Here is a 21,072-nt window from a genome sequence, read left to right as displayed (position 1 = left end):
AAGTGGAAGACACACTTTAAAGGTGTCGGCAGCTACCCACACCACACCACATCTTGGACAAATTGGGAAAATTCAGAGATTTGTTCATTCAAAGATGGTTTCGAGCACAGATGCACAAGACCTTTATGTTATCAGTACTACTGGTTTTCTTTGAGGGACATAAAATATGTCAGTGTGTCTAAAATCCATGCCATTCAGTCCCCACCTTGACGGGAATATCAGATCCACACAGTTATAACTAACATCCATCTGTTTCTCAATATCTCACCTGCCATCACATTTACCACCGATTCCCTTACTATTGCCTAGACTTTACATTTTGATGTGCTGGTTGCAAACAAGGTCAAAGCAGTCAAAAAAATAAGAAATGAACAAAATGATTATGCATTAAGATGTCGGCTCCTCAGGATTTGCGTCTTAGTTTACTAATAGAAATCACTGCCGTGATGGCCTTTTATCCATTTTATTGAAAGTGCACATAACTTTGTAAATTCTTACACTGGCATACTTAAATCTATCAAGTATTTATTTTCTAACACATACGGTAGTGTAAGTGTAGCACATTTAAGCATGACAAGCTTCTCAAGGCACCTTAATGGTGCAGGACAGGAATATTGCAGTCCTCATAAAACTATTTTAATGTTCCAGTCTTCACTGCTCTTCACTCTGTCAGTATCAATAAAACTCTAGTTCGGGAGAAGTGATTTTTGTTCATGAATCCTACTTCAGCACAGACAGTTTGGCTCTTAAGATGTATGCCATTACATAATTTCATTAAGCTGTATAAAGGACAAAAAAGACTATTCAGGTTTTACTATGCACTGCTCAATAGCAAGCATTATATAAAATAATCTAGACATATACATTACAATTACATTTCATTTGCATACTGTCAGTGGTGATTTAAAAAAAATATTCTTTACTTTCTAAGAAAAATAATCTCCATCTAAATACATTTCAAAAAGCTCTGGGAATGATCAAGAGACCATGACTGACATGCATTGACAAACAGTTTTTGACTTTAATATTTAGATGATCTTATTGAAATGTCAAACTGAACATAAGAACACGGGGGCTGATCTCTGCAAAATTTGCAAGTTGATGCCATACTTAAAAGAACAGGCAAATTTACTTTTATATTTTAATGCTATGGGATGATTCATAGCCACCTCTGCTGGTGTCCCATTGTTTAAGTGATGAGACAGTGGAGCTGAGCTGTAGAGAGGGCGTTATTATTACAAGATGTTTATATAAGGTACTTCCCAGGACACATGCGGATATGCTAATTGGTGTTTCAAAGTCATTACAGAGAGATATTAAGTTGGAGCAATTTGTCGTCTTCTGGCTTTGGTGTTACCTGCTATTTAACAAAATATCCAAATCTTACAAATTCTATAGCTCAAAAACAACACAAAAACAGCAAATGATCACATAAGGATATGGTAGAACCTTATTGCACAACTTAAATGACATGAAACCAGCTTGGTAATAAGACCTAATACCATTTATATATATATATTATTTGTGCTATACGGATATGCATTCTCACTGTAAAATGTCTCTCCCATAAAGAGACTTAACACACTAGTTAGGTACAGCACATTGCTACGAGGAATACAAACACTCCATCATAAAATTTTCAGCACAGATGCTTTGGGACTTCATACAGTATTTGATGAGATTTTCTACCTGCTCAGTTATATACTGTATTTTTTGTATTTTTTATTCTTAATTCCAATGGAAAATACAAATATCTGTGCTTGCTACCAAGTTACATGTATTCAAGTTTTATGAAACAAACTATAAATTACTGTTAGAAGATATGTCTGTAAAATTCAGGTAGAATTCTTTCCTTGCATTCAGTCATGTACTGTATAGTACAGATTAATCTAGATAGATGTCTCCATGATGGCAACTTCATTGAGCAGGCAACCTTTAATTAGGTTTTTACAAGCAGAAAATTGGAAGAAAAGCCCTAAAGAGGACAATTCTTAAGTTTGAGGACTTAATTCTTAAGTTTGAGAGAGAAGACAACAACAACATCACTTTCACTCCAGCAGTTCTAAATCAATTATTCCCAACATCAATTTCTGAAAGCTACAAATACCTTAAATAAGCTTTCTCATCTTTGCGTTCATCTTTTGTATCCCTCCACCACCTTTGCAGCTGCTCCTTGATTAACTACTCTCTCTGCATGGAGGTCCCATAGTCTACATTGACATCAGATTCCCTGGACAAGAGGATCCAACTGTCACCCTGACTCCAGCACAACTAACCTCCTTCTATGGCCAGGGGGCTAGTCCTCAGCCCAGCACTTTAAAGAGGAACTGAAGTCCCAATTTCTCAGACCGGTTATGAAATGTCGGTAACAAATAAATTACTAGATGGTATCACAACATTTTACCATTTCTGAATTAAGCCCAAAATTGTAAACTTTGTGAACGTACTGTATGGTTGCCATGTTGTTGCAAACTCCTGGTCCCACCACAAATTGTGAGGTAAAATGGTCCTTCCTGCTTACTAATCACTAATGCAATGTACAGCATGAGCCAATAAGTATAGGTTGTGCAGCAGACATTTCACTGCAGATATGTTCCAACGAGATCTGCTTGCAAAGTTAATATGTAAGTAGCATTTTTTTTTTTACAAAACCATCTCGAGGCCTAGAGCAATATTTCTCTTGGATTAAAAGAGATGTATTCAAAAGCCTGCTTTTTTAACATGTAATAAAGCCACTTCACATCCCCGGACGTTTTATTACCTCGTTCTGAATCACAGACAATGACAGCAATTTGGCACTGTGCATACCTGGAAATTTAGTCTATTTTGTGATGTTAGTTGGAGGTTTTACACGTTACTGTGTACATTTTGCTTTTATTGTGGTTTGAAATGCACTCGAATCTTTCTAACCCCCAAATATAAAAACAGAGTTGCAATTTGCTTTTAAGTTAAAGCTCACTGTACCTAAGCACTCAATAAACATTCTTTAAAGCAGTTAAATTCTTGTGTGTGTTTATTCCTTGTAAATGATAAAGTAGTCCTGAATATATATAACAAAATAAACTAATGATTGTTTTAACAAAAGAGGTATTTCTCTAAGGAACATTTAAAGTACATCACAATTGTAAATGGACAGTAGGATTCTTTCCATTTCAAAGTTATATGACCGTCAGGGTTTATGTTTGAATTTGATGGTCATGAGCAAAACTGGAATGTGATGTGATTATTTATGACATTTTTATACAAGGAAAACTCCCCAAACAGTTCTCATCTTAGTTCTGTCTTGCACAAAATATGACAGCATTGTGCTGCATTAAGATATAGTACTGTAGTGTGGCTGTTGTAATGTGTTTGACCTAGGTTAACAGAAATACATACATGCCTAATGTATTTCAACAGGAATTCTAATTAAAGCTGATCCAATATAGTAATGAGAAATAAAAATAATATATCATATGTGCACAGATTAATTTAGTGTGTATACTGGAATGTATACTGTCAGTCAGTGAATTAGCACCAGACTGCCCAGATGTCACTGTGGTTCACAACAGGTCAATAAAGGGTTATCCCAGCTGTAAATGGGCTCCATCCCATTGCTTTCACACTCCTCTGCATGCCCTTGGTGAAGTAAAGGAACAAAACATTAGCAGACTAGAGCTAAAGCAACTGCACCTCTTTCCAGAGCTTTGCTGCCCTCAGAAATCCAGAGATTTCATTCAAATGACAGGAAATCTAACAATAGCCTCACACAAATGTGAAAAGCCATTAGACAGATGAGGCAACAGCATCCCTTGAAGCAGGAATTGAACCTGAGTGTGAGCACAGTACCTACTCAGCTACTTACGCTATTAAAAGCTGATGAATGACATTAATCATATAGGTCCTCTACATGCATATTTACCATTTTCAAGGCCTCAGAGAAAATAAAATGAATGGCCTTGACCTAAAGGGTCAAAAAGCACTTTTGAAGCAAAGCATTCATTATCCACAGTTTGGATTCACAACAGATGCAGAATGCCTCTCTTACTTTCCTTAAAATGTCAACTTCTAAGCCCTACAAGCTTTTGACATTTTTTAATTGATACAAAATGATCCAGACATTTCTCTTCTTCTCCTGGGGTCAAATTACAGTATGTCAGCACTTGACAATATCTTCATCCAGTTCAGCTTAAATAATATATGTAAATCAATCAATATTCCTTGTGTTCTAAGATTTTGCATCTTTTGGTGGCAAACACTTTGAAACAATTTAGAAAAAAAATGAGTGTCATTTCAAAGATTAAATAAATTTGCTCTTCCTTCTGATCTCTCATATAGGTTAATTAATTGCTTATACTTATATAGCACTTTTCTGGACACTCCACTCAAAGCGCTTTACAGGTAATGGGGACTCCCCTCCATCACCACCAGTGTGCAACCCCACCTGGATGATGCGACAGCAGCCCTAGTGCGCCAGAACGTTCACCACACATCAGCTCTCAGTGGGGAGGAGAACAGAGTGATGAATTAATTCATAGATGGGGATTATTAGGAGGCCATGACTGGTAAGAGCCAATGGGAAATTTGGCAAGGATGCCGGGAGTAACACCCCTACTCTTTTCGAGAAACGCCCTGGGATTTTTAATGACCACAGAGAGTCAGGACCTCAGTTTCACGTCTCATCTGAAGGATAGCGCCTTGTTACAGTTTAGTGTCCCCGTCACTATACTGTGGCATTAGGACCTACGCAGACCACAGGGTGAGCGCCTCCTATTGGCCCCACTAACACCACTTCCAGCAGCAACCTTTAGTTTTTCCCAGGAGGTCTAAAATCTAATATACTGTAGATGCAACAAATCTAATTATACAGCAGTTAGAAAAATAAACATGTTCAATAAAATCTAGGGACAACAGAGTTGATCTGTACACATAACTAGATGGACTGTAATAAAGTCAAAATTCTTGGAGTAAAAATTTGTGGTGTCAAGGTCATGTCCTGTGATGTACTGTACAGTATATAGTCCTTTCCAAAAGTCTGTTTCTCTTCTGAAATGACAGTTTAAATCATTTGAGGATCCTGACATTTGAGGATAATGTTAGAAGAGATTTAACCTTACATCAATCTTTCGGTTTCCTCTTTTTTTTTGCATTTCCCCATTATGGAAATTATCGCAAGTGAAATGGAAATGATCACATTTTCCCATGCCCACAAGCACTACTACAGCAGACAGAATCAATAAGAATGGGTATGACATAAAGTTCAAAATTAGAGACCAGCAGCAAATGAAATGGTTTGCTGTGACAGGGGCTTTAAATAAAGTAGCAATGCATCCACATTAACAAAGTTAGGGCCTGATATTTGCATTCTACCAGGGGAAATATTAGTTAATATAAGGATTATAAAAACCAATAACAGTTCAACGCAATCCTCCCTAGATTTCCATGATCGGGATCTATTCTTAGCTGAAAGGAAAATCCTGGGAGCCAGATGAAACATGTGAATTGAAAGAAAATATCACACCGCTTATTAGTTAGCATTGGTGATGGCACCCAGTTGATACAGAGCACAGTACGACTTATTCTACTGCAAAGAATGCTTATTATTTCTCTGTGTATTCATTCACAGTTCGCAAAGAGGCAACTTTTGAAACAGGCTCATCAAATTATCTATTGCTAGATATTTCCATTCCAGTCTTTTTAAAGTAGTAATCTATGATTGCAACGTTTGAATCAATATAGGTTGATCTGTTTAGAACATTACAACAACTTCAAAAGGAGACAGTTTCCAAGAGCTTCTTACTTTTGACCACTTTTTTTCCCCATTTGATCGATGCGTTCCATCAATCAGGATCTTACTCGTTGTTTTAAAGCTTATAGTATTATTATAATGGGTATAAAGGTAATACAGAAACACTCTCTAATTATTTGTTTCTGGTCTACTCTTATAGAAGGCAATACATTGCAACAACACTGCTGTGCATTGACAGAGCATAAGAAAAGCTATTTCTAAGGCCTCACATTGTAAAACCAATCATGCGTGGCTATTTGGTTTAGCTCATGCAGGCACTGCTGTGGCAGCTGTGCAAGGATTCTCACTTAGTCATGGTTTACAACATTCATTAGGGGTCAAACTGCAATGACATTGAAATTGATGAAAGTGTCTTCTTTCATACCAAACCAGCCATTTTTCTTCAATTTAGATCCATTGTACATGGAGTGATGCACTTTAGGTGAGTTGTGTAGATACATCATCCTCGCCTACCTATAAGCTATATTTGTTGTAGAATAGTGCTCCTGTGTGTGCAGAAAGCTTAAAAAATGCATGGAGAGTTCCAAAGTGTATGCAAGCACATGCAAACCAAGTGGCACAGCAATGAATATGGACTGCATACCTTCAGAGAAAAAGTCAGACATTTTTTCCTTGTAGATCTTGAAGTCTGTCTCCAGGAAGATGCAGAATATGACACGATCAATCTATGAAGACAATAAGGAGACTGGCATTAGCATGACTGCATGTTTCACTCAGCAGTGACACTTCATATGCAGGATTTCATACTGAGTTTAATGCACCAAACACACAGGACATCCATCCATTATAAGAAAGCTGCTTATTCCCCGGTAAGACTTGTGTCATCTCAGAGAATATCTTGAAAGCACAGGGAACCAGGCAAGACTACAAAGTAGTTGGACACAAAATACAGAGAAATCATACTAACAATTTACATTTTGCAGTAAATTTAATTTCTCATCTTTCCAAAACAGTTCTTTGAAATGCTATAAACTTTGATCAGGTTAAACCTAATTAAGGAATTTGGTTTTACAATGAATTAAAAATCAATGAGAGCTCCAAAAAACATGAAGAGCTTGCCTGTTTAGAAGACACAATAAGGCTGGTTAAAAGCTTGTGGTAAGAAAATAAATACAAACTGAAAACCTCAAAACAGTTCTACATTGGTAGCCCTTAGAACATACAGTACAAACCATATACAGTACTCCAAGAATATATTGCCTTAAATAGGAAGACTTCTTCAAAATCAGGACTAGTTTGGCTTTCTTTATGCACAGTCTCCTTAATCATAGAGTGAAGGTAGTGCTTAACCCCAACACTTCCCCAGTCTAATTCAATTGGCCTGTTTCCTGTCTGTTACATGCCTGGACCAGTTTAATAGCCCCATTTAAGCACTGGATATGAGCCATTAAAAATGAAACTCAGAGATGCTTTTGAAATTTTAGAACCAGGAAATTATGAAACACACAAGGATGGTAAAAGACAAATTATTAATGCATCTGGAAACCATGCCCATTCACAGTTGATGCTCTAGACCCATTTACATGTACCTCAAGCTGGTGGATGTTTTTATTTTATCATTAGGTCTAGTCTACTCTTTTCAAGCAAGGATTGGCAGCTGTATATTTCCAAATGCTAATTTATTTTTATGTATCATGGTTTTATGTACAATGCAAATGTCTCCATGTCTGTTCAGGCCCATAGCGTTACTTTGGCAGTCAGTGTCTAAGTACTTGGTTTCTTGGGAGAGAATAAATTGCTGTTGCAGTGGAAATGTTCATGTCTGCTGTGATTTTCGTCTCTCATTTTTGCACAGACCTCTAGGCGATGCTTCTTTTACTGTGCACTCTGAGACCCATATTTTCACAAATTTGTTTTCATGTTAGATAGCTGTGCTCTTGGAAAAGTGCCCTTGTGGAACTCCACAGAAGAAGCACTTTTGTATTTTTAAAAAGGAGCTTCTTTTGTGTAGGCCTGGATATTGGTTTCAAACAGCATTAAGAGAACTCGTAATTCAAATACAAGCTAGCCAAATCTGATGGCACTGCACATACTATATCTGCAGGTATGCCCATTCTGTATATGCAGCTGTGCAACATACATTTTATTTGATTGCATTTATACAGCACTTTTACATACAAAGAGGCACACACATCATCCACCACTGAAGTTCAGCACCCACCTGGGAGTCATGTGGCAGCCATAATGCGCCAGCAGCCACAACAGATCAAGAGGACACGTGAGAAACTAGTTTAAAACCAGTGGAATTTACCTAGGACCTGGGGCTAACAACTCTTTCTCTAACAGTGCAGATCTTAAATGACTTAGGTTTCATGTCTCATCTGAAGGACTCCTATAGCACCAACTATAACACAGCATCCACCTGTCGCTATCCTGGGCACTGCTTTCCTTGTAAACTTCAGTTCAGGGGGAAACTGCTATTCCACCAAATCCAGTTAAAGCAGCAGTATGGTTTTCAATAGAGCTCACCCTTAACTTGCACTAATCGGGCTAGAAAGTGGTAATGCTGCTGTCAAAAAAAACACTGCATGTCTCACATACTGTAGATTTATGATTAAAAATTATACAGTATGTCACTTAAGCACATTTTCAGAACATCTATCAGTAACACATTAAACACTGAAAAGGGGACACGATTGAGGTACAGAGATTACTGTTTACAAGTACACACTTTAAACAGTGAGAAAGGAATTCACTTTACCAATACACTCTACCAACATACCCATGTCTGTCTCCTTAATGTCTGGGATACTAAATGCATGTACAGTATACTCCATGGCCCCTGTAGAATATTATCTAAGGAAAATACATTCATCACTACAAGGTATGGGAATGTATTTCTCAGCAGATAATAACCCCTTTAAATATTGCAATTTTGAAAACAGACAGATAATGACTACCCTTAGCACATACAATGTGTTCTAGATTCTAAAAGATAAAATTATTGTATCCAAGAATAAACCTGGGTATTTATATAACAGCTAACGTAAAGAATCACATTCAAAGAATAAACCATTTAAGAATAAAAGGTATCTTAATGTAGGTTTGGAGAGCTCTTCGGAATGGGGAAAACGTGGATGTACAGCAGAAAGAGGTCACACCTTTTTGTGCAATAGCATGAAATTACTGTACCTGATGTCCAGAATGAGCTAACGTGGTAACAGAGCATATTGTATGTACTGTCATGATACAAAAAAACATAGGAATTTCCACTTGTGTCTATGCCCATCTGAGAGTCTACATGCAATAATAAATTCACATCTCATGGAAAGTGCTCTACATCTGAGAATCGTCATGCTGTGCTCCTTTTTATATTCATCATTACATGACAAGCTCTTTTTTCTCTTTTTGCATCACATAATGATTAACAGGTTTCATAATTATTAACAGTTTTCTGCTTTAAGACCACCAAACATAGAATAAAAATGTCTGATTTAAGAGTGTTTAATGTGGGGAACGAAACGTCTCTGCACTGAGGTCTACTGACCAGACAGTGTTCCAGAGGTTAGGAAAAACTGTAACTATTTAAGCTCAAGTGTCTGGACAATGTGAAATAAACCAAACTGTGAGCAGAGTGAAAAGACATACATATACAGTATGCTGAACTTTAATCTTGTGGTGTGAAATTATGCAAAATGTGATGACACTGCTAATGATATAATCTCCCATCCAGCACTACTGGTTTGTTTTTTTTTAAGTATAGTATCTATAATCAAAGCCAGAAAACATTCAGCTTCTTTACCTTTAACACCTTTGAAACAAAAGCAGCATCACTGGTTTAGACATTGTTTTTGAGGCTATCCACATGGGTAAATAAATGCTGTTTGGGATTTCTGCATCATGTATTTTTATTAGCCAAATACCAAGGTGCTTGATTTCCAAAACAACTGAAAAGGGGATTAGAAAGTAATAGCCTGCTTTTGTTGAGCCCCTTGCCCATAAAACTACATGCACAGCTTATCAGAAGCTTTTGTGACTTACAAAACTGACAAAAAACACTTCCCAGGCTCCAGAAGAAAAGGTAACAAAAAGATTGTAAAAAACACCTTTCCAGTAGTGATAAGAATGTCTTTCAAATGAAGTCAGGAGTTCCATGACATTGCACCATGCAAGTTCAAGGAACCTTTACAGTCAACAGTTTAAAGAGGACTAATTGATCTCTAAAGAAATATAGCTTAAGTAAGATGCTAAATAACATAAGAAACTTTATAAATGAAAGAAAGCTAATCTGTCCATCAAACTTGTTTGGTATCTAGCTGTTAATTCATCTAAGGAAATAATGCTCAAATTTTGAAGGTTGTGGTTCACTATGAATCACCCACCCCACACACACAGCTGCTGAAATGCACTTGCACATACTAAATATAATTTTTTTAAAAAGGAGCTCACTTCTTAGCAAGGACTGCTGGATAGGTACACAATTAAAAATGTATATTGTACATCTCTACAGAACAAGTCTAATACACCCTTAGACTGCATGTACTGTATTACACTTGATTTAATTAAAGTAAAACAAATGACTGACTTTTCAATCTAATTTAATCGATACAAGACATCTTGTTGATATGTTGTTATTTTTTTCAGTTTCAAAATTGTAAAGAGAGTCTTAACATCACAATGAAGACTATTGAAACTTTATTCTCAGAGATAATTTGCACTTTTATTCATGAAGATTTGGGATGTGTTATGTTTTTGGAAACAATAAAACTAATAAAAATTGATTCACAAAACAAAATTTGGGAGGTGTTGACAGGTTATATTTTTCATTTTTCTTCTCTTTCATTAATCATTCCACCATAGGCACTAATTACATAAATGACGTACAGCAGTTATTATTGTTCTGGTTACCTGACAATACACATGCTAGTCAGAAAATTGCTTAATTCTACAGCATTATCATTTTCTCTGACTGGTATCTTCAATGCCCAGTTAGTCAGAACCTCAGTTTAATATCTCACCTACAGCTCGGTATCCCTAATTACAATACTGGAGCACTGGTTTGAAAATGCTGGTCCAGAGTGGAAGAGTGCCTCCTGCCGATTAAATTACACCACCTGCAGCAGGAACCTGTGAAAACTGCGCAATATATATACGGCATAGTATAGATTTCCATTAATTTGTTATTTTTATTTTTAATATGAAAATGGAATAATGAATTTGCCAAAACAAAATTAAAGTCGCCAAGAATGTCTAATAATAATAATTATAATTGCTTACACTTATATAGCACTTTTCTGGACACTCCACTCAAAGTGCTTTACAGGTAATGGGGACTCCCCTCCACCAAAACCAATGTGCAACATCCACCTGGATGATGTGACGGCAGCCATAGTGCACCAGAACACTCACCGCACATCAGCTATTAGTGGGGAGGAGAGCAGAGTAATGAAGCCAATTTATAGATGGGGATTATTAGGAGGCCATGATTGGTAAGGGCCAATGGGAAATTTGGCCAGGACACCGGGGTTATACTCCTACTCTTTTCGAGAAACGCCCTGGGATTTTTAATGACCACAGAGAGTCAGGACCTCGGTTTTACGTCTCATCCGAAGGACAGCGCCTGTTTACAGTATAGTGTCCCCGTCACATTACGGAGGCATTAGGACCCACATGGACCGCAGGGTGAGCGCCCCCTGCTGGCCCCACTAACACCTCTTCCAGCAGCAACCTTAGTTTTTCCCAGGAGGTCTCCCATTCAGGTACTGACCAGGCTCACACCTGCTGAGCTTCAGTGGGTTGCCTGTTGTGAGTTGCAGGGTGATATGGCTGCTGGCTGGAACCTCAGATAAAAACAATGCAATACCATCAGTGTGCAGATGCAGTAGTTTGGTATTATAATCAGTACATTTGTGCTACAATGAACAACAATAAGACTTAGATGCTATGCTGATTTATTTCTTTGTGAATGGCAGATGTTTAACATTTTTGCCCTTAAAATTCTGTGATAAACATGCCACACCTAATTTCATGCTAACTGTTGGAATTACAAGCGATTTACACTATACAGTACCTGTATTGTTGGGAATTCTTTTTTTAAATGAATTTGAGAAACCATTTTACAAAGTTTTAAATTTAAAAACATATTCCAAGCCTTTTTTGTACTAAACATCCAGCTACTGTAATGGCAAAACTTCATTATGTTTTAAAAAAAAGGTCCCACAACAGCTGGATATCTTCATCAGAAGGAGAACTTTCTCCCTGTAAAGTCTGACAGAAATGCATCTGGCTGTTCAGGGTACCATGGCGCATATTGAGAATTTTAATGAAACTCAAATGCTGAAGATCTGGATGGTAAATCCAATATGTTCAGTTTCATAGACGGGGTTAAAAAAGCTAATGGAAGCTTAATTATGAAGCCAGGATCGCTACATGTTTTGTAGTGTGGTCATTATTCATTCTTGATTAGAGAAATGTTGCCAAAGGGATAATGTTCGGCTGCAGAGTTCCATCGCTCTAGCAGTTGGGATCATGGGTAGCTCCAGAAATAGGAGGCTGTTCAAAGCATAAAGTGCAAGGATTTTAAAGATGTTATTCAGACCTTAGGGGTTCATTTCTTTTAAACCTAATAGCAACAGGGTGAATTCAAACTATTACAGTATACAGTATGAGTCCTAAATATGTGCTAGCTTTTTATAATTCACTCAAACTATTTTCTGTTTTTATTATTACTATGTGGGCCAATTTATTGAATGTGCAACCTACAGTATACTGTAATTCAAGTACCTTGTACTGTACTGTATGTTGATTGCTAAACCTATTCAAAACTAACAACATACTCATGTAACACTCTTAGTTAATTGCATTATGTTTCTACTACCACTTTGTCAATAAACTACTTTTCTTTTTATACAATAATGCTATGCTTGATGTTATGTTATGTTATGTTATGAATGAGGGAGGAAAAGAATGCAATGAGCAATTTGAAACAAAATCCTCTTTATTATAATTAAACACTATTGAAATGCTTGGATTAACAGGAGATTTGTAAAGCAGTCTCTTCCACAGAAAATCTCCACATTTTCTGAAACTATTTTTTAAAAAGTATCTTTCAGAGACATGCATGGATCTATATACACATATTTGTTGTCTCTCCTACATATAAAATTGGGGCTAATTACTTTCTGAATTCTTTAGAGTGAGTCCACTGAAACTACAAAAGAAACTACAGTAGGTGAATAAACATCATAGCATAAATATCAATTCATTTTGTTTGAGAAGCTATTTTCTTTTCTTATTTCAATTTCAGGGTGTTTTTTGTATCTCTTAAATTGTAAAATAAGTTTTAAAATGACTCTGATCACATATCTTATCTAACTGTAAGCAAATGGGAATAAATCATTCTGACAGTTCAAATATATACTGTATATATAGAGAGTACATGTGTATAAATACACAAAAACAGGCAATCAAAGATTTGTGATGTTACTGTATGTGCCAAATCTACTTTTTCAGGACCATCCACAAACAATATACTTTATTTATTCCATTGTTTTTTTTTCATTTAAAAATCATTCTACTGTATAATCTCTAAACATTATAAATGGTTATATATATAAAAAACTAGGAAATGTCAACTGTGTGAGTAGACAAACTGTAAATTATTTGCATCTGAAAGATGATTTCATTCTAATAAATGATCAGAGGTGAGTTTAATACTGGTCAGCTCTGGTGAACAGCAGAAGACCTGCAGTGGACCAAAAGCTCCTGAAACAGATAATCCATCATCACTGAGCGCCCATGCTCATAATTGAATTCAGGGCAGTGCCAATAACTAGAAGCCCAGGGTTTCTTGTATGCACTCTGCTCCTTCTGGTAACATCAAAGGAAATAACACAAAACTATTCACTTGCTTGTGCCCTTCAGTTTTCAGACAAACAAACAGCAATGGCTGATACTCTTTATGTAGTGCATTGCCTTGGGTAATTCTATGCATAGAGAAAGACCAAAATGAATTACAATACAGGAACAAAATCAAAGAACATGTGGTAGCAAAGCATCAAGACTATAATGAATTAAAAGGCTACCTCTTTAATAGTAATAATTATACAAATTAATTATACAGTAACTCCTCAGGACAATAAAACAGAAACTTGTGCATCGTTTGGTCATTTTTCTATGGATACTATGGTTTTCAATAACAAGCTGTACAGAGTATACAAACCTTAAACACAATATGTACAGTATATGCATACTGTATACATATACAGTATATGGACACACCATGTAAAGTTAAACATCTTACAATTTGCTTATGTTAATATACGTAAAAAGTAGCAGGTGTGAAAATCCCTGTAGTCCATTTTGCCCACAGCAGACATGTGAACTATGAAACTAAGGTACATGCTTTACAACAACACTTCATTTTCTGAATCAAGGTGTCTACGGCAACAGTCCAGCCAACAAAATGTCCAAAACAGCAGTCAACTTCACGGTAGAGCAGGAATGGAAGTAGGACTCTCATTGCGAAGCAGGTGGAACACTTCCAGACTTTATTATGGAATTAATTACACACACCTGAGCCTGCTCTGTTTGAGCTGACGATAATTACAGTCCTAATAAAACCAGGAATAGATCAAACTGCTCTCCATTAGAGCATTACTTTAGTTTTTGGAGCAAAAACAAAACAAAAAAAATCTTGATGTATAATGATATTGGTCTTAAAATATGCATGCCTGTACAACTTTCAAGCTAAAAAAGATATGTTTGTCCATTTTAAAGATAACATTTTTCAACTGTAAAGGTACACATATCAGTATTATAATGTTCTAATAAGCTATTAAGGGCCCTTGTGATAATAAAACCTGTTAATAAAGTAGAATTGGTTTACCCTTTTGTGTCTTCAGTACAAGCATTTAAATACTTCTGAGCTCACATCTCATCTACCATTATGCTAAAACACCATATCATACTTTAATTGAGCCCAAAACCTCAAAAACCCTCTTATTCATTGGGCTAATCCTGAACTTAGTCTTTGCTATTTAATTACATATGCACCATAAATGCATATACAGTATAATGCATTGGTAAATTGAAAAGCAACAAACATAACCAGAACAAATACATCATCGTAAAATCCTTGAGCAGACACATTGTCCTATCTAGTTTATGGCTAGAGCCATGGGGGTACATACAGTAGCGACGCTAAATGAATTATATACTGTCTTCATTTAAGTCTCTCTTAAGCCCCAGAGAGGATTTTATTCTGAATACAGACAGTGAAGACCTTTTCTCTCTTCTATCCATGTGTCAGGAGGTGTTTGACACAATGGAGTTAGTTTTATATCAAATCAATCTAGAATAAATGAGTGTTTTTATGATACATGTACAAAGTCGGCTAAATGATAAATGGTGATCATGACGACAGATAAAACCCAGGCAAATACTTTAATAAAACAAAGAACGTTGAAGGATCATGTCCTATAAATATTTGATAGGCAATTTTGCATCAGTCATACATTTCTCTTATAGACAGACCACCAAGTCACATTCACTTATTAAAATTTAAATCTGTACTACATCATGAAACCGATTCTTCTTGCTTTTCCACAATATGTCTTCTGTGATTTGTTTTTTATGCTAATATGCTGGAGGCAATATCCTTTTCTGTGGAGGAAAATCTGTTCATTTGCGCTGGTCTTAGCAACTTTCTACTTAATTACAAGTAAAATTACTAGTATTCTATGAGATCTCACTCAAAGTCAACCAGTATAGATTCATTCTGTGTTAGCGCAACAGAGCATTTTTTAATTAAACATTCAATAAAGCAGAATTCTGTGAAAATAATTCAGCCTTGTGCAGTCCAGTTTGAGGTCTACTATGATACATATCCTTCAGCACTTTAGAGATGTACCTTAATAATCTTACAGCCTGTTTATATGTTCCTACGTTCTTGTCAATGACAGGAAAACACTGAGTGGTCCTTTGAGAAACAGCTTGGAAGAAGTGCTTCTGTAGCAAAAGATATGGCTGTATCATCAGGTTGACAACGATAGACTTCAGCTGTCAGTGCAGTGCTCATCTGGGAACAGCTTTTTCAAGTAGCACATTTCAAATATCATCCCTTTGAATAGAAGCCTTCATTTTGAATAGTACAGTAAGAGAAGGTCCTGAATGGCAGGACCCTTGAGTTCATGGGCACCATCTGGTCAAAGAATTTTATCCTGAGCTGTAGATATCACATCCTCAAGTGAAAAAAAAAGAACATACACTGTGGGAAACAGGCCATACAGTAGATGCATACAGTATGTACACATACCTACAGTATGTACCTGTATACTTATACAGCATGCTTCCTTACCATCTGACATCATCCACAGTGTTCTGAAAACAAAGGAGACTGTGCTCCAAATGTTTTCGCAAGATTCGGCTGCCTTGCTTACAACATACAGTATTTGAGGAAAACAAGGAAAATCCACAAAGTGTTACAAAATAAACACTAAGTGTTCAGAACAAGTTGCTTACTCATCATTCCTGTCTCAAGTCTGCCCAGCATAATGGCAAAATGCCATGTGGCACAGATATATGTACAGTATATGAAATAAATGTTAATAGTGAATTAATTCCTAGGAGGTTGTTTGGGTTAAGCAGAAAATCGAATGATTCTGAACAGTCATATTAGCATATTAAATGTGAAAATGTCTAGTTATTTATCATTCTAGGCCATTTTTTAAAATAGAACAGGATACTTTTTAAAAAATGAGATCTGATGTGTTTGCTGGATGCCCAGGGCCTCGTTAGATAATAAATAAGCATGGAATTAAGCTTCTGCCTGGTGAAAGCCGTTGGTTTTTAAAATGTAATGTTCTGAAAATATGTTTATTAAAGCCATTTATATGTAAATAGAGTATCAACATTTGTTTATCGTTTTACACTAAGCTGTTTCACAGCACAGCAATTTAATCTTTATTTCCCCAAAGACCTTGTAGTTGGACAGATTAAATGTGATCTAAGATGCAACCCAATGAGGTAAGTGTCATTGCTTCTGACTGCAGGTGCATTGACAGTTGTCAAGGAGGTGTGTTTATAGTGAATGTGTTCAACTGCTGTAAAAGAGCCAAGTAGTGATTTTGCTGTAATTCTATCCCATAAAACAGAGATGCCTTTCAGTTTTACAAGCTGCTCGTATCGTTTCAGCAAGTTGTATATTGGACTCTTACTGCATATCCCCAATGACTTTCTACTCTACCTCCAAAATTAAAACAACACAACAAAAAAATCTAAATTTTCTTCAGTTTGTAATAATCTTTTTTTATGGAAAACACTGTTTACACAGCTGACTTCAGTCAACATTATTGAGTTCTTTGACATACACTCATGACATACATACTGTATACTGTAGGACACAGCAATGGATTATAAAGTGAGTCCTTTATAATGTCACCAAGTATAAGTAACCTAAGTGCTACTTTTTTTATCATTCTTTAAAAAATCATTAATCAAGTGAATGTTAAATTGACATGTTTCATTCACCATAACTGGGAGAATGTGTATTGAGTTTCAGTCAGAATGGTGAGAGCATTGAATAGTCCTTATTTTTAAATGCCTAGATTAGTGCTAAAATCTAATTTTTAGATCATCTGGTATCCCTTTGATTGCTACTGCTCATACACAAAAAAACACTGCCTACATTATAGCTTTGTAAGATACCTGTAGCTAGTTATTCTCTTACCTCTTACCTTTAAAATTTGTGAGTGCACGTTTCTTTTAGGTGCAAAGGTACAGTACACTTATTAGAAATTTGCTGGAAGCTTAAGCTGGAAGTTGTTATTCCAACTTAAGTGGCCATGTGTCCAATCAGAAGCAGTTCTTCATATATCAATGACAGAAACCCACAGTATCTTACTTTATTAAATGCAAAGCATTATGGTCTGTATTTAATCAGAACAAAGTGAGCAGTTTTTAATGTCTTTTTTCAAAATTGTGAGACTAAAGTATTTCATATTGTGATAGCTTAATTTATAATGTTATTCATTCAGTTTTATCTTAGCCCACCCAAAGTAATTATGATTAAGTTCTCACCCTTACAGTTTTGTATATTAACTGTAAATAATATACAGTATTTCTGAGGCAGTAGAGACAATGCACCAGACATTCTATTTGTGTTGGTAGTCTGCATTACAATATTGTGGAATAGAAATGTGTTTTAAAATTTTGGTGTACAGACAAAACATACCACATATATCGACATCAACATAAAGGCAACTGCCAAATACAGTAGATATAAATATTTAAAAATAATCTCATTTACTGTACATAAACACAATAATACTTTTCAAGTTTGCTATTTGAGTGATTATCACTTATGATTATGATTATAAAAGAAAAACACATTTTTCCCAAATTTATTTAAGAAATGCAGTGTAGGTGCATATTCAAGACATTTCACAAAATAGGAAAGGCTATACACAAAAGAGACTATCCTATGGAACAAAAATAACATTAAATGGTTTGAAATACTGAGCAGCATCTTACTGGCTGTTGTTTTGTGTTGTTTTTTTATTATAGCTTAAAACAGCTGGCATTTCTCTGATTTCTAATTACATCACTTTGAGAAAGTTAAAAGCAATACCATGTTCTGTGTTCTTTAGAAACACAAGAATATTTTTAAAGCAATTTTATTGCCCAGAATCCCACATGAACCTCAGAATATACTGTGTTACGCGCAGCCAAACTTATACAGTGTGCATACTCCCATAAATGAAAAGCACAAGCATTAATAGTTTGAAATGCCACAACACAACACACATCTCACGGGATATGCTATACTGTGTTTGTGAAATCTGTAAGGAAGTAAATGTCAGCCATAAAACATTATTTCTCCTTAAGAACAGCAAAAGAGCACCTCCTCCCTGGGATTACTCAGAAAATGAATTTTAATTGATGATAATAGAATGACAGCTTTCCCAAAATAACCAGCAGATGTTGTGCATTTCGAAGAGTAGTGTTGTCTTTTTGAACTAATCCTCTAAAATCCATTTTAAAGACATGGTTCTGTTTCTGAATTGCAGTCCTGAAGTCAGCTGAAGGAAATTGTCAGCTGATGGCCTCAGTCAAGCAATTACAATTATGAGAGGCTTTTTTAGAACTCAGTTCTGTTGGAAAAAGATTATCGCCGCAAAAAAAAAAACGGGGAGACTGCTGTTCAGGTCAGAAGTGAAATATGAAAAAAGAACAAACGGAATTACTGAATCCATAATGCCAAGGTTAATACACTGACATTAGGTCACAAACCAGTCCCAGAAGGTCATTTCATCGTCAGGACAAGGGAGGAAGTTATTAAAGTAGATGTGCAATAGGGAGTCAGTTGGATGACTGATCATCTGAGTCTAGCAAAGACTGAAGCTATTTATTTATCTATTAGGCTGCTCCCATTTCCATTCCGTTGGGGGCTATACAGCTTTGCAGTTGCTGAGCTTCTATAGGCTTGTAATGCTGACCAGGCTTTTTTTCCTATGCCCACTGTGTGGGCAGTGTGATATTTCAAGACTTGCATTTTCCCTTAATAGACACAATACATTCATCCCTTACTTCAGTATAAAATCACATCTACATTGCTTAAAAATTATGAAGTGGCTTCTAAACAACTCATTTAGTATAGGGCTCAGTCCTGAATGAAAGATGAGTCTTTAAACCTGAAGCTTGCCAAGTATAATGTCAGACTGTGCCCCTCACTCACTGCGGCTAGGAGTCCCCTAAGGACTGGTGGTAGTACTGGCTAAGTGCACTAGGGTTGCACAGGGAGCAGTCAACAAAGGCAAACTCAGTTGGCTGTGCAGAGTTTTTTGTGTGTGTTTGCTCTTGTAGTCATAAAAGCTCCAGTGAATTCTATCTAGACAGCATTCAAAGAAAGGCAGTTGTTCTATGTCAGTCTAAAGAAGCACAATTCATAGAGTATGAACATTTCTAAATTTGTTTCTTGGGATACGTTTGGGAGTACAAGAGTGAACATGCTTTAATAGCCATTGATAATTCATAACTTTGAGTACAAAGGCAAAAATTAATGGTATTTTTTAAGTAACAACATTTAATAAAAATGTTAATACATTTTGTACAGATATTACAGTAGGTATCAGTCGATTTGTTTTCCGCATCTATATCTGTATAATCTTTATATGCCATATCAATAGTAGATACAGTATGTGGGTGATCTGTATGATTATATGTAACTAAAAGTCAGAAATTCTTTCCTCTATTCTTCCAGTTTTATATACTGTGAAGAGGAGGTATCATTTTTCACTCGGCTAAAGGTTAAACTTGTGCTAAACGAGAGCATCACTCTTTCTGTTTGAGATTAAGCAAATTTTGTGTAACGTGGTTTCAGAATGAATTTAAAAGGCTCTCATAAATAACCTTGGAATAGTTTACCACAGTTTGTCACATAAAAATGGCAATCTAGCTTGAGCGCCTCTGCCTAAATGTTGACAGGTATACTTAGAAAAAAAGTTCATTTTTAATAACTCATTGAAAAGCTGATTTAAACTCTGCAAATCTGTTTCACAGTGTAATTCACATCGATGCTCTACAATACATTAGAACAAAGCTTTTGACCCTTTCAATTTCTGACAGGAAAACTGGGGGTGGACCAGCAATTTATCATGTGACTCTAATTCAAGCCACTTCATGAATTCTGAATTTATAATCTCTCTTAAATTATGCTTGAATATCTACAATCCAAAGACAGGCATAATTGGACATGGCCTGGTTCTATCTATAATAACACTAGCAACTTAGAATGCTTCATTCTTAACATTACTCTTGTTATGTACAGTTTTCATTAACAATCTAAGGTTGTTAGATTGGACTGTAACATTCTTACAAAGGAGTATCATTTGCTTGAGATTGAGCTGCGGCACAATGTTTTTCAGTGTGAACATACAAGCAAACTTTTGCAGATGCTTCTACCCTGGGGCAGGTGATTCTCAGGGTGTCTACAGCTCATGTTTCTCACTAAAAAGGACATCTGGCATTCAGCTGATTCCCACTGTGGTATACTGTCTTGTGGGCATCTGCTACAAATCACTCTGGTGTGTGCAACTGACAGTATATTTGATCACAGAGTAAGCAATACTGGAACCCAAAACAAAGAAAAAAAACATTGCAAATGTTCTTTACGGAGATGGAATTATGCTAGACATTTTCAGATTCCCAATAAACTGTTTCTCTAAATTGCCTAAAGAAAGTTTTTTACCCAGTGGCATAACTTTTCTAAACTCACAGTGGTTGATGATAGAGGCGATTTCTTACCGAGTTACTGTACATGCTAAGAAGCGCTTTCTAAGATGTTT

The 21,072-nt window shown here is 36.0% G+C and overlaps 1 protein-coding gene across 2 annotated transcripts in view; it reads right to left on the bottom strand.

Annotated features, from left to right (window-relative positions):
• macrod2 (mono-ADP ribosylhydrolase 2) overlaps nt 1–21,072 on the bottom strand; it is a 605,869-nt gene that overhangs the window by 44,897 nt on the left and 539,900 nt on the right. For both annotated transcript variants that reach the window (XM_088933999.1, XM_088934000.1), the window contains exon 9: nt 6,372–6,453. In XM_088933999.1, the coding sequence (XP_088790125.1) occupies nt 6,372–6,453 (82 nt within the window). The remainder of the gene's footprint in view (nt 1–6,371; nt 6,454–21,072) is intronic.

Source organism: Atractosteus spatula, chromosome 15 (genome assembly GCF_055471065.1).
Source record: "Atractosteus spatula isolate fAtrSpa1 chromosome 15, fAtrSpa1.hap1, whole genome shotgun sequence".
Classification (NCBI taxonomy): domain Eukaryota; kingdom Metazoa; phylum Chordata; class Actinopteri; order Semionotiformes; family Lepisosteidae; genus Atractosteus; species Atractosteus spatula.
This window is presented reverse-complemented; position numbering and strand designations above follow the sequence as displayed.